The sequence below is a fragment of the Aethalodelphis obliquidens genome, unplaced genomic scaffold, assembly GCF_003676395.1.
Source record: "Aethalodelphis obliquidens isolate GAN/ISIS:26980383/991018 unplaced genomic scaffold, ASM367639v1 scaffold13, whole genome shotgun sequence".
NCBI classification, from domain to species: domain Eukaryota; kingdom Metazoa; phylum Chordata; class Mammalia; order Artiodactyla; family Delphinidae; genus Aethalodelphis; species Aethalodelphis obliquidens.
The window spans coordinates 28,659,181-28,674,599 of record NW_020837957.1 but is presented as its reverse complement, the minus strand read 5'-3'; the positions used below and the strand labels follow the sequence as shown (position 1 = coordinate 28,674,599).

The following is a 15,419-nucleotide window of genomic DNA, read 5'->3' as shown; positions in this document are numbered from 1 at the left end:
TAATCTCATTTCTCCAGCAATATAGCACATATTTGTAGATACCTGTAGTCATATGCTGTTTCCAAACGTTGCTTAATTCTCATGTTTATATCCTAAACTCCCCAAGACTGTACCATTCTCTAAAGTATGCTCATTGAACTCCCACCCCACCACCACCAAAATTCCATCTCCTTGAATTTATTTATGCTGTTTCTTATCCTACCCTATTTTCCGCCCATCAAAATCCTATCATCCTTGGAGGAGGGATGGATTGGGAGTCTGGGATTAGGAGATGCAAGCTACTATATATAGATAGAATGGATAAACAACAAGGTCCTACTGCACAGCACAGGGAACTATATTCAGTATCCTGTAATAAACCCTAATGGAAAAGAATATGAAAAAGAATATATATGTATAACTGAATCACTTTACAGCAGAAATTAACACAACGTTGTAAACCAACTATACTTGAACAAAATAAATTTTTAAAAAATCCCATCATCCTTCAGAGCCAAGTTCAAATGAGATTCCCTTCAGTAAGTCCTTCCCTAATGCCTCTCTTAGATTTACTCTTCCTATGGAACTCCGTACCAATATTCCATAGTACCTAATCTATTTCAACTCAAATTTAGTTCTATTTATGTTTGCATCCTCCATAATTTAAGAATTCAGAGCAGGACTCCTAATATTTCATTTTTCTCTTACAAGCAACTCACAGGTATTCAAAATATAATTGCTGCATTTAAATAAACGATAATACAAAATGGTTTGAAAAATCATTTTCAGGAACTGAGGCATACAAAAATATCCTGCAATAATACTGAAGTAGGTTGAATTGAGTCCCCCAGAAGATAGAAGTCTGAACTTCAAGTACTTATGAATGTGAACTTATTTGGAAACAGGGCTTTGTAGGTGTATTTAAGTTAAGGATCTTGAGATAAGATCATCTTGGATTTGGTGTGGGGCCTTAATCCAATTACTGGTGTCTTTATAAGAGAAAGGACAGGGAGATTTGATACAGACTAAGGTTGTATAAATTGAAGGCATTAACTGGAATGCTATGTGTACAGCCAAGGAATGTCAAGGACTGCTGCCTACCAGAAGCTAAGAGAGAGGCATAGAATAGATTCTCCATCAGAGGTTCCAGAAAGAACCAACCTTGTCACCACCTTGAGTTCAGACTTCTAACCTCTAGAACCATGAGAGATAAATGGCTTTTGTTTTATGCCAAGTTTGTGGTAATTTTTTTTTTTTTTTTTGGCGTTACGCGGGCCTCTCCCCGTTGTGGCCTCTCCCGTTGTGGAGCACAGGTTCCGGACGCACAGGCTCAGCGGCCATGGCTCACGGGCCCAGCCGCTCCGCGGCATGTGGGATCTTCCCGGACCGGGGCACGAACCCGCGTCCCCTGTACCGGCAGGCGGACTCCCAACCACTGCGCCACCAGCGAAGCCCAAGTTTGTGGTAATTTTTTATGGCAGCTCTAGGAAACCAATATATATAGTTTTTTAAACATCCAGAAAAATAAATTTTTTATCTTCAAAAATAAGCGCAATAATGAAGTTCTTAAGAAATAAACAGGTTTTGAATTTTATTTAACTAAAACTGTATTTTACCTAAACTTATGACATGGTTGATAAGCAGTGGCTTACCTTAAACTGAGTTTAGGGCAACCTCTCAATATGAAATGTCTTATGTTAAAAGTACACAATTTTAAAAGATGTAAAACCAAAGTTATAACTACGTATACTATAATTTAAAAAATTCATCCCAATTCTCAATATAATAATCATGATGAATAGATGAAGTTTTATGAGGTTATTTTCATTACAATATAAATCTTAATGTTCTTAATGGTGAAGGTTCAAAATTTCAATGTAACAATATTAGGTATGGGTCAATATTTTAACACTTATATCATGTTTCTAAGTTATCTAACTTTTGCTTTTCTAAGTCAGAGTGTGCTTAAGTAACACAAAACTGTTTTCAATAATCCTAAAACAATAACAAAGCCATCAAATTCAAAATATAAGTAATTGCATACTTTGTTAATCTGCTTATCTATGACACTGGCATTTTCAATTAGCAGATAAAATTTTATTATAACAAGGCTAACAACACACATAGTTTTTCTAGAAAGGGCCCCCAAATAAACGTAAATTATATTTTAAAACACTGAGTCTTACATTAAGTACTACTTTTTAAGTACAAACTTTTTTTTTAATATTTTCAAATTTTTAAAAATTATTTCAAAAAAATCAAGAGTTTGACCCTACTGAGACATTTTAAATTATACCTTCCACATAAAGGCAATAAACAGCATAGGTAACTTAATTTTACACATTTTCCTGACTTATTTAACCAAGAAAATAAAACAAACTAAATTTAGCTGACATACAATTACATAAATTTAGTAAAACAACTATTTTCTTAGAAATTGTGATCCTCTGAAGCTTGACATTTTAAAGTTTAATTGCGATCACACAATTTCAGCCTTTAAAGTAGTAAAAAGTTAAATTACTACTATTCAATTCTTGTATTCATTTAACCTATAAAGTCATGAGGATTAGTATGGAATTATTGCTCTGACTGAAATACTATCTCCTCTCTATTCCTTTAGACTACTTTTGTGACTATTAAATATGTTCATGTAATAACACCACCGTCAATTTGCTATTCTCTAAAATAATACTGTTCTTATATGACAAGTCCAAACTAGACAAAAAACGTATTTTCTCTTTCCCATAATGCACAGATGGCATGAGCCAACTCTTAACACCTTGTTGGAAAGGAAAAGCCTATTGGCTCATCTAATTTTATGGAGGAACAGTTTGGATTCCTGCAGCCCTTTATCACCAAATCTCCTCCAGAACCCAAGAGCATATCTATAACAAGTTCACTGATTTTTTTTGGGGGGGAGGGGTGTATGCAGTTTTTACTATCTTAAGACAAACTGAGATCAATCTTAAGACAAACTGAGATCAATCAGAGAGCCACAAAATAATCAACCTACTCTAGCCTATATTACAGTCTTACCTCACTTATCCAGGAGTCGAGATTTCAAACAATCTCCTAAAATAGGAAGCATGAAAAACAAAAACTTGTTCATTACTCAAAACAAGGATGTTGATTGAAAAAAAAAGTGCACAACCTAAAAGTTGAGAATTATCTTTTATTCGGTGGACCTACTGAGGACTGAAGTCCAGGATACAGCCTCTCAGCTATCTCCAAGGAACTATTGTGAAGAGTCAGATGACCAAAACAAGGATATGGAATAGGACTAAGGTGCCAGGTGAAGCCTTCATCTCAAGAACAATGACACTTCCTTAGTCTTAAAAAGACGTGATAAAATGTCTCTCTTCTCATCATAGATCAAAGTTATTTTCATCATTGCCTTGGCATTTCCTCATTCTGAAACTGCTTTTGCATCTTCAGAAGACATGTGCAAAATGCCATACTATAATGTATACAGATAAATTACATTTTTGCACCAGAGAAATGGATCCAATCTTACAACCAATGGCCAAACTTACTCCAATAAATGCATTTTCCACAATGAAAAGCTAGAAAATAGTGGAAAATTTGAAATTTCATCATTATAGTGGTTGCTGGCTCTGCCTCAGCTACATAGGAATATATGGCTTCTATTGCAACCCTATTTTGCCATGGATTCTACAACCAATTAGAGTCTTCTCAATTAGGCCTTTAAATTCCTAGATGAACAGACAAAGCCTTGTATGTCACACAAGATGGAATACAGAATGAAGAATTTTTCCAACTCTAAGTACCTGCAAATGAAAGATTTTTATTTTCTATGTTCAATTATTCAATGACAGTTGAAAAACTATCTTCATTGTGTTTGATAATAGAAAACCTGATGCAACTTATGATCATAAACGTTTCAATCAATAAAATGTTAAATAGTAAAAAACAAAAAAAACCTCGTTTTGAGTAATGAACAAATATAAGAAAGACATTTACTTTTTCTCAAAGGAAATCACTTTTTTAATTAATTATTTTTTTTTATTGGGGTATAGTTGTTTTACAATGTTGTGTTAGTTTCTACTGTACAGTGAAGTGAAATAGAGCTCCCTGTGCTATACAGCAGGTTCTCATTAGAAAATCACTCTTGAGCCATTACTCAAGAATCTGAAGATCAGAACTGTGGGTAAGAAAAGGTTTAAATTTTTACTTAAGTGGTTATCTATTTGTTCCAGAAAACTTCGCTTAAATTCTTCCCAGTCTACTGTAAATTAAAAACGTTTAGAAGCTAGATGGGAGAGAACGGAAAGGGAGAAAGCTGCTCAACACACTGTGAATACACATGGATTATTAACATGGGGACTGACACAAAAGATATGTGAAAAGTAGACAAATATAAAAGCACCACCTAGGCTACGTCATTAAGAGTAAGGGCTAGGGCTTCCCTGGTGGCACAGTGGTAAAGAATCCGCCTGCCAATGTAGGGGACACAGGTTCAAGCCCTGGTCCGGGAAGATCTCACATGCCGCAGAGCAAGTAAGCCCGTGCACTACAACTACTGAGCCCGAGCTCTAGAGCCCATGAGCCACAACTACTGAGCCCATGTGCTACAACTACTGAAGCCCGCGCACCTAGAGCCTATGCTCCGCAACAAGAGAAGCCACCGCAATGAGAAGCCCGCGCACCGCAACGAAGAGTAGCCCCTGCTCGCCTCAACTAGAGAAAGCCCGCACGCAGCAACAAAGACCCAAACACAGCCATAAATAAATAAATAAATAAATAAATAAATTTTAAAAGAAAAAAAAGAGTAAGGACTAGATTCCCTTAACCACATCTGGATCCCTGAGAATAGCACCATATTACAGCAACATACAATAAATGAACGTTCACAATCTCTCAGTAATTAGGAAAAGGTTAGCATGCTAAGAATAGTGTTTTTAAAAACGTGAAGTACTTCATAACTAGAAAAATCTTCAATAAAGTTGCATTTTAAATGCTTCTGGTCTTTAATGGTTTAAAAGTTGCTTATAAAGAGGTTTAAAAAGGTTTAAAAGTGGTTTATAAAGAGGTATCAAGAATGGGTTTCTAACTAACAATAGAACCACCATACAACCCAGAAATCCCACTACTGGGCATATACCCTGAGAAAACCATAATTCAAAAAGAGTCATGTACCACAATGTTCATTGTAGATCTATTTACAATAGCCAGGACATGGAAGCAACCTAAGTGTCCATCGACAGATGAATGGATAAAGAAGATGTGGCACATATATACAATGGAATATTACTCAGCCATAAAAAGAAATGAAACTGAGTTATTTGTAGTGAGGTGGATGGACCTAGAGACTGTCATACAGAGTGAAGTAAGTCAGAAAGAGAAAAACGAATACTGTATGCTAACATATGTATATGGAATCTAAAAAAAAAAAAAATGGTTCTGAAGAACCTAGGGGCAGGACATGAATAAAGACACAGACGTAGAGAATGGACTTGAGGACACGGGGAGGGGGAAGGGGAAGCTGGGATGAAGTGAGAGAGTGGCAGGGACATATATACACTACCAAATGTAAAACAGATAGCTAGTGCGAAGCAGCTGCATAGCACAGGGAGATCAGCTTGGTGCTTTGTGTCCACCTAGAAGGGTGGGATAGGGAGGGTGGAAGGGAGATGCAAGAGAGAGGAGATATGGGGATATATGTATACATACAGCTGATTCACTCTGTTATAAAGCACAAACTAAAACACCATTGTAAAGCAATTATACTCCAATAAAGATGTTAAAAAAAAAAAAAGAATGGGTTTCTAATGGCATAATTCTTCATTGGAAAATTTATATCCAGAGGTAAGAAAAGCATAGAAAGTCTAAGATACATGGTTATGCAAAATTGTAACACCAAAGGGAAAAAAAAGCAATGGAACCGTTACAGATATGCTCTTGGGTTCTAGAAGAGATTTGGCAATATAGGAATAACAGGAACCAAAACTGTGCCTCCATCTTAAATGAACCAATAGGCTTTCCCTCCCAAAAGTCTCTCCAAAAAGCTTCATTTCCTTAAACTTCCATGTCTACTCAAGGAAGTTTAACTTCAGGGATATCTAAGCAAGTTTTACATATTTTCAAAGGGGACCCAAATTCTCACAAAATCTTGTTTTTGTCTCAAATTCTGTACAGGAAAAATTTCCTTACATTCCACTAATTCTGTACAGGAAATTCTAATCCTTCACTAAGTATGTACAATATTATTAATACTGGTTGCTGCTATTATAACTTCATTTTGAGTAACTTTCAATGTAATTTATTTACTTATATAAATTGATTCTAAAATTATATGTGCAATTTTTATAAACACATAACAGCATGTAAATATTTAAAAATTCAAACGTGGTATTTCTCCAACAAAAGTAAAACATTTGAAAAACTTAATTTCTTAAAACAATTTTTTTGGTGAGCTAACTTTGAACCTCTGCTTAATAGAAAAAAATTACTTTTAACTAGCTGCTAGATATTCATTCAGATATTGTCAACATTTTTTTCTTTTCAGTACCTAACACAGTTAGTGATGGGTTAAATAACCTTGAAAACTAAATAACAAAATATAAACTAGCTTTATTTAATTCTCCAAGCTCAGGTCACACACAAAAGCACTTAGGATCAAACATAAATGACATCACAAGGGAGTTAGTAGAAGCCAATACACATGTGCAGACCCACCTCTGACAATGTGAGTTCAAGACTGAACAATCAAAGTCCTCCAGAACATAGCTATACATTTGCCACGGTTTCACAGCACTGATCTTAAAATTATTTTGTGTATGTTCCTTTAACTCAATGTCAGTGCTGCTCTTGTGATATTCAAGAAAAGTCAACGAAAGTAACTCAATACTAAGGAATAAGATTTTTGTCAGGTAGAGTTGAGTGAGCTCTGGATGGCCACAAACCATTATCTCAGACTTTTTTGGCCCCCCCCCCATGCCATAAACCAATTTGTGCCCATATTCCCCCCCACTGGGAAAGCATGTTATAGGATAGGGGGAAGAAAAAGGATCAAAACCTTTCGGTAAATAAAAGGAACAGAAATTAAATTTATGATTTTAAACAGGATATAGTTTTACTTTATGCAGTAAGTACATCTTGTCATCTATGAAGGTTTTATTCATGTGTTTGCTTGCTTAAATCCAGTGGAAAACTTTCTTGAACGAGAAATCACATTCCTTGAAGATACTGCAAAAGTGAGGAGTTATTACTAAGCATCTATGCATCATCTCCAACAAAGAGAAAATGCAAGGGTTAAGAGCAAAAACCACCACTCCCTGGTGGTCCACTGGTTAATACTCCACCTCTGCTCCCAATTGGGGAACTAAGATCCCACATGCCACATAGCGAGACCAAATAAAAAAAGCAAAGAGGGATTTTGTTGGGTAGAAGTGAGGCAAGGGGAGAAAATAAGTGAGCTGGTTAATTTGCAGCCTTATTCTAATTTTAAATATAAAGAGAGCATAATATTTTGATCTAGTTATTGCTCCAAGATATTTTGATATTACGACTTAAAAGTTACTTGCTCCCATCTACTTGTTATTTAGTGAGCCAGTTTGCTTTCACAACGTCTCCCACCTCCAAATTTATATCAGACAGATATCTAGTTTCTTAACTGCTACTAATTATAAAAGAATCCCATGATAAAGTTCTCACTTCACATTTAACTGTCAAGTTTTTATTTCCCTGAGGAAAGAACATGACTGATCAACTGCCACAAAAGAAACTGAAGGAGACTTTTGGGAGTATATTCATAGAGGTACTCAAATATAATTAAAAAGGAAAACTTCCCCACGCAAAGAAGGCATTTTTACTATTTCCCAACGTTGTACAGACATCTTCCTTTGCCATTACATTCTCATTCAAACAACTCTAGAACCAGATTATAAAAGTCTGCTATAACTATACAAGTCAGATCAGGTTCCAACCAAAACTTAATAATACCTAATAAAAACTCAATCAAGTAGCCCAAAACACAGAATTAGTTCTACACCAACACTAACAGAAATCTTAATACATACACAATAGAAACCAAACATACCTTGCAAAATAAAACATGGAAAAATACCCTCAACTCACATATCAGTGAACATTCACTTCTGTTAAACATTTAGTAACAAAATATATCCAGCAAGATCTGTCTTCATCACTCCCACATTAGAATCTATAGAATAACTCTGATAGCTCATATTCTGATCTAGTTTGATCACCTAAAGGCCTAAGAATCCATATTTACCCATGACTATGAGTGTATTTATAAAATATATTTGTTTTGAATAAAAATGGAATTAAAATGAATAAGGTATATTATTTTCACATCTTTTCTTTCTGTAGCCTGGGGCAAAGCTTTTCAGGGGAAAAAAAAAAAAAGGAAATCCTTTTACATGAACCCTGACACCTTGTATATCCTTAAGAAGAAAAGAAAACACAGTTGAAAAGTCTGAATTTTTTTGAAGTTTGGGGACAGGGTAGATACAGGAAGATATATTGTCTTTCAAGTATAAAGTGTACAAGCTGCTAAACATAGTTTACTTCTTTACAGGATCATTTAAGATGAACATTCAATAATTATTAATATTTATTTGGGGGACAAGTGGAAAATGAAAGCAAAGTTTTATAAAGATTAATTCAAATGAACATATTTACAATGGAACTAGAACTCCTTGTCTCCCTGGCTAAATAAAAGCCGTCATCTACTGCACCAGTGTGTATTTTCAGGCAAATACAGAAGCAAAACTCATTAGCTCTTTAAAAAATACACACATTTAATGTTGGTCTGTTTTAATCTAAGTAAAGCAATTCCAAAAATACAAACTGAACATCAGAGCCATGTGAACCACCATGATAAAATAAAACAAACATTCACAATAATTACGTCTAAAGACAGTTCAGCTTAATAAATCATCTTCCAAGTATGCTAAAGAAAGAATTACTAAAAATACTGCTGGTGTTCAGTTAGAATTAAAGGACTTTGGGAAAAATGGAATAATATGATACACGTGGAGTGAATAAGGTTACACGGGATTTACATTTTCCATTACCCCTAGATATAAACAAACATTCAAAATCAACACAAACTCTGTGTGTTATTCAAAATATTGCAGCTGCAGGAAAGGCAACTTTAAATTAATAGCTAGGGGAAAATCAAGTTTTGGTGGAGGTAAACAGAAGTGACAGTTCTTAATTTGCACTTTTGTAAAGCTCATTTATACCTGGCCAACCAGGAACCAAATGCAGGACTACGAAGTTCTCTGCTTCTTTTGGCTATAATGTGACAAGAAAAGGTCATCTTTTGAAGATGCTTAAAGAAATAAAGCAACTTTCTTATAAACAGTCAAATAATCAATCAATGGAATAAATAAGTACTAACCCACATTTTTAACCGCTCTGTAATCACTACACTTTACATATTTTTCATTTTGGTGGCAAATTCTCCAAATTTTAGGCTAAAATCCACCAATCACTTTTAAGAGTAAAATGAATAGCCACCAAAATAAGAATATTCTTCTGTTTACTCTTTGGCTAAAAAAGAAAACAAACAAACAAAACAAAACAAAAAGGAACAGAAGACAGCTCTAACACTGGTGCTAAAAGAAACTTGTTTTTCTTTTTTTTTTTTTAACACATGTAAAATAAAGTTATCAATTTAAATCTTGGTATGCTGTATAAAAACAAGAGGTAATGTTGTAATAAAACAGCAGTTGTCTCTGCAGGCAACATACTGTTTGTTAACCCTGTGCAATAAAATACTTTGTTCATACTACACTTATTCAACATGACTAACAGTTACTACAGACATTTCAGGAATCTTCACGGGACTCCTATAGACTTACTGTTAAAACTGAGAGACATTTACAATCATAATGTGCCATGAAAACTTGAAAACGTTACTTCTAGTAGGAGATAATATTCATACTATTTGAATTTGTTTTAGGTACTGAACAGCTGAGTTACAAGGACTGAAAGTGAAAAGCATTCGAAAAAGCCCATGAACACTGTTGTTCACACCCTTCTTCAGAACACACTAAACTTGTCTGACACATTTCTCTTCATACATAGCAAGCAACAGCACCCAATAAAAGCCTGAGAAGAAATGCTGCTGTGTAAATACTGCAACTATTCCTGAAAAAAGAATTATGGGATATATACTCCAAAGCTGCCCATTCCCATAATTTGTATTGCATAGGTCATATAATCAATCACACACATATATATACACACGTGTGTATATATATGCACATGCAAAGAATATATTAAGACGACAATGAAGTCTAGTCACAGAGCAATTTACAGGCTCAATATATTTTTTACACTTTGAAAGAAAATTTCAATATTTTACAGTCTTTTAGTAGGCATTATATACACTGCACTTTATGAATTCTAAAAGGTATTGAAATAAATTTTTTCCAACATTTTGGTAACAAAACAGACAATGTTTCTCCAAATACTTGTGCTATCTATCTACATGATAAGTTTGCTCTGATAACCACTAACCACAAAAACTGACTCAATGGAATAATTAGAAAAATTATCTAACACCATGCATCGGTTTGAATCATTTTTAATATTCTATCCTAGAAACATTCTACAAATCTTAAGATTTAAAAAATTAAGTCTCTGTTCTGATTTTTAAAAGATATCTTTTTATGACAATATCCATAACATTGACAAGTACATGTTAAGGCTAGTATTATCTCCTTAAGTGACTTTTTTTTTACCTTTTTTTTTTTTAAGAAAGATAGTAAAAGCCAGACTCCTTTAGGGCTTTGAACTGTACCTACAGAAAATGAGAGTGCAGTGAACATAATGTTCAGTCCTACAGTCAGGATGCAGTTGCTCCTTCCCATTCCACAAGATACTGCACCTTTCCATCAAGTGTCACCCGACGAGCCAATACTCGGTATTTTTCACCACATGCTATTCTACCTGCAGCACCAAAATAACTGGTAATGGAGTTTTTTAGATGATTGAGTTGTAACTCCTGATCTGCTAAGTTATTCAAAATCTCTGTGTTGAGTTCATCAAATTGGTAATCTTCTTTGCCTTCATCATCCTTTACAATTTCTGAGTTCTGAGTCTGGAGTGCTCTTCTTGGAAGACGACCCCTTCTCCTCCGTAAATGTGGTATTGCAGCAGGCCAAGATCTTCCTGTACGAGTTCTTTTTCTGGAGTCAGATAATCTATAGAACAAACAAGGCCACAATTGTCTACACTTGCTGACATAAAAATCAGCCAAATCAAAACAACAAATGCTATATAAAATGGATTATCACTCGCCTTCATTAAATTCAATCACCTTCTTGAGGCTGACCTTTGAAGAGCTTTTCTTCCTTAACTATGTACTATTAAGCTTAAAAGAATCAGAGGAAATTTTTGATTTATGAGGCCAACGAGGCAAATTCTTACCAAGAGGATTTGTAAGTCAGGTCTTGTCAACGTTTTTATCATTAAAAAGAAGACAGTTCATTCATTCATTCATTTATTCATTCAATTCAAGAAACATTTAATAAGCACCTACTACATACAAGACACCTTTCCATGTGCTTAAACAGATGGCAGAACTAGTATAAAGATTCTCTTCGTTACTAATTCTAGGCCTACTGTTAAGTAAGAAATAAGCCTAAACTAGATGTCAGGGTACCTTGGGTCTAGCTCAATATGATATCAGCCAAATTTAAATCTCTTATCCTCTGTGTTCTCTTAAGTGAAGAGATTAAGTGAAGGGGTTGAACTAGACAATCTTTGATTTCAGAAATATAATGATTTTATAAAATAAAGTCAAAATATAGCATAACAGGGGCTTCCCTGGTGGCACAGTGGTTGAGGGTCCGCCTGCTGATGCAGGGGATGCGGGTTCGTGCCCGGTCCGGGGGGATCCCGCATGCCGCGGAGTGGCTGGGCCCGTGAGCCATGGCCGCTGGGCCTGAGCATCTGGAGCCTGTGCTCTGTGGCGGGAGAGGCCACAGCGGTGAGAGGCCCTCGTATCGCCAAAAAAAAATTAAAAAAATAAAATAAAATAAAATATAGCATAACAGCTAAATTCAAAGATTTTATAATCATACTGCCAAAGTATGATCCCAGCTCTGTATACTTGCTAATAAACATGCCATCTTGGGCTTGTTACAAAAACCTCCTAAGTCTCAGTTTTCTTATCTATAAAATGGGAACAACTCAAAAGATTGTTTTAAGAATTAAATAAGACGATGTACCAAAAAAAAAACGTATGTAAGCTTAACACAATGCTTGGCAAGAGGCAAAAAAAAAAAAAAAAAAAGCTCACATTATTATTATTCACAATTCATTTAAAAATGAGTTACATTTTAAGCCTTTAAATACTTAGAATTTTATATGATTTACAAGAGCAGTTTTTGAATTGTGAACAAAAATTAAACAAGAGGAAGTATAAAACCTAGAAGCTCATAGCTCTGGCCCCAAGTAAACTAAACTTTTCTTACCTGATACATCAAACTTCAGGAAAATGTTGCCCTTCTGAAGAGTTAGGTTAAATAAAATATTAGAGGGGAAGTCTACTATTGATAAAAATCCTGAGTTTTAAAATCCTTTTATTAATAAAAGGATCTGTGTTCCTGATTCCAACTTATTACAAAAAATATCCACACTTGTATATTAGAAGCATAAAAAGGTCTCACAGAAAACAGCACACCTATAAACACCAGGATACCTCTTCTCTGTGTACATAGCAAAATTCCTGACAAATGTGAAAATTTTAATGTCTGTGCTCTGAAAAGCAAAAATATTCAGATGAATATCAACAACCTAAGGAATCAACATATAGATTGCTTCTCAAAAGCTGAAAGACAAACTTGTATCACTTTCAATTGCTAAAAATTTATTTAATAACCACTTTACAAAGAAAAAGTCTACAGGAAAATTAGTCAAGGATAAGAACATAAAATATCTACCCATAATGCCTGGAAATACTAGACGAGGTAGTTTCTTTTGCACTGGAAGCACCCGTGAAATCCACATCTGAGGTATTGGATGAATGTGCAGTTCCCTCAGTTCTCCTGAGACAAAAGAATTTAAATGGTATAACGACTATATTACATAACAGTAGAAATATTAATTTCCCCCCCAAAAGAAAATTCCTAAGGTAGGAGAAAATAACTTTCTATTTACCCTATAGAACAAGGTAAATCCAAAGTAGGATTCTCTGAAATTGATTCCTTATCCTGGAAAATAAAAAAACACACCTAAAGCATGGTTTCTAAAGTAAAGATATTAGTTTCTCAGTAATTTCAAGTAGACTTCCTCTCTGAGAACATATGCCAATATATCCTCTTACCAAAGGTGGCTCAGCAGTCTTCTGAATCATTTTTCTTGTATATGGGCCAGGTGGACGACCTACAGACTTTTTCTTTCCTTTTTTTTCTATGCCATTGCTTACTTCCCTGAAACATAAAACCATTTATGTATTTAACCTCTGCACAAAGAAAACAAAAAGACAATGGACAATATACACTATCATAGCTCTACTTATGTGATAATTAGATTATACTTATATTTTGACATTAATGGTAATATAAAAACAACAAAGTTAAATCTACAAGTTTAGTCAAGTTCATAGATAATACATTCTAATTTAAATACTTCTTAAGAGATATTTATATACAAAAGGTTTAAGAAAAAAGTTCTCTAATACAATTCTGAAAAATACATACCACCTAAAATTTTTTTTAAAAAACACAAAATGAAACAAAAAAATACTACTATATTAGATGGAAGATTCAAAAACTCCTTAAAGTTCAATTATTTCATTTAGGTTGTTACTATGTAGGTACTTGGGGGATGTTTCAAGAATTTACTATACTAAAAGTGATTACAAATTTAGTAGTTAACCTCATGGAGCCAGGAAGTATCTATGTTAAAACAGAGTAGGTATAAACAGGGACATCCTGTGGGTTCCTAAATGATGCTAATCAGAAAGAGAATGAAGCCCGGGGTGGGAGAATGTAAAGGAAGAAGGAATCCTTCATACTGGGCAGGGGAGTCATTCAAGGACAAAATTAGAAAGATCAAGAAAACCATTTTTGAGACACAAAGGCAAATATCAAGCAATAGGAAGGGGAAAAAAGCAATAGGTCAAGAACATCTCTAATTAATAGAAGGGAAGAATGGCAAATATCAATACACAGAACATCCATTTCATTTATGCAACAAACATCTCCATATAAAGGGGATACTAACAATAGGAATACAAAGACATTCCCTGTGCTAAGGGTTCACAATATAGTTTGAAGGTGACAAATGTGTATACAAGCAGGATAATAAAATGGTTTAAGTGCTATAAGAACATTATCCAGGAACATTCAACTTAAAAACAAGGTAAAGGAACAATATTATATAATAGGCTAGAAAGAGGTGACTGGAGAAAACTAGGAAAGACTATCCCTCCACACACCAAACTAAGGTTGGGGAAAATAAAAGTGGAAATACAAGGAAAGAGAAAGTAGAGAAGCATACCTAGAACTATAATCAAAAGTTTCAAGGATAAGATGGATGGGGTATACATTTTTTTGTTTTTGTTTTTTGGAAAGATGATCACCATTAACATTTATAAAGGACCCCTGGACTAAAGAAAGTACACTTTAGTCCAATTCATACATAGGTCCCAGAAGAAACTGAGAATACCTTTAGAGAAAGTTAAACCATTACCTGGTGGCATCAAAAGAAAACCTTATAGCTACCACAGACAAAGTGTCCTATCAAAATCATGATAGGAATGAGAAAGATTGTGGAAATCTTTTTTCTAATTCATAATATAAGCAATTGTTAGCAAAAGATTAATGATAAAATTTGAAAGTGATACATGCCGCGGAGCGGCTGGGCCTGTGAGCCATGGCCGCTGGGTCTGCGCGTCCGGAGCCTGTGCTCTGCAACGGGAGAGGCCACGACAGTGAGAGGCCCACGTACCGCAAAAAAAAAAAAAAAAAATTGAAAGTGATAGGAATAAGTATTCTTTCCTTAAGAAAAAACAAACCCTTAAAGTAGTATCTACTTAATTACCAACTCAAACGGATATAAAGCACTGTCAACCCTCTGTAATTACATTTTCTTATTCTCCAAGATAATTATCTCATAGCTTGTATTTGCTCCTTAAATTTCCCTCTCAGCTATCTTTCCCTCATCATTTCACTGAGAAAACAGAAGTTACCAAGCAATAACTTTAGTCATCTTCCAAATGCTAAATCTAAAACAGAACCAGCATTTGTACCCATCTTTGCCTTTTACACCCCATTTCAACAGAAGGGTGTAAGTCCTCCTATCAAAGGCTACTCCCACATTTAGGCTCTAAATCCTGTCCCTTTTGGCTTCTCAAAGACTTTACAATATCTTCAGTTTCCTCCCCCTCTCCTATACCACTCTCTTCTCCACTGACACACAAAAACAAGTTACAATTA

At 34.7% G+C, this 15,419-nt stretch overlaps 1 protein-coding gene across 3 annotated transcripts in view; it reads right to left on the bottom strand.

Moving 5' to 3' along the window:
- Positions 1-8,737: 8,737 nt before the first annotated feature.
- MTF2 (metal response element binding transcription factor 2) overlaps positions 8,738-15,419 on the bottom strand; it is an 86,011-nt gene continuing 79,329 nt past the window's right edge. For all 3 annotated transcript variants that reach the window (XM_027114348.1, XM_027114349.1, XM_027114350.1), the window contains 4 exons: positions 13,304-13,409; positions 13,138-13,190; positions 12,921-13,025; positions 8,738-11,177 (listed from right to left, as the gene is read on the bottom strand). In XM_027114348.1, the coding sequence (XP_026970149.1) occupies positions 10,820-11,177; positions 12,921-13,025; positions 13,138-13,190; positions 13,304-13,409 (622 nt within the window). In that variant the 3' untranslated portion in view covers positions 8,738-10,819. The remainder of the gene's footprint in view (positions 11,178-12,920; positions 13,026-13,137; positions 13,191-13,303; positions 13,410-15,419) is intronic.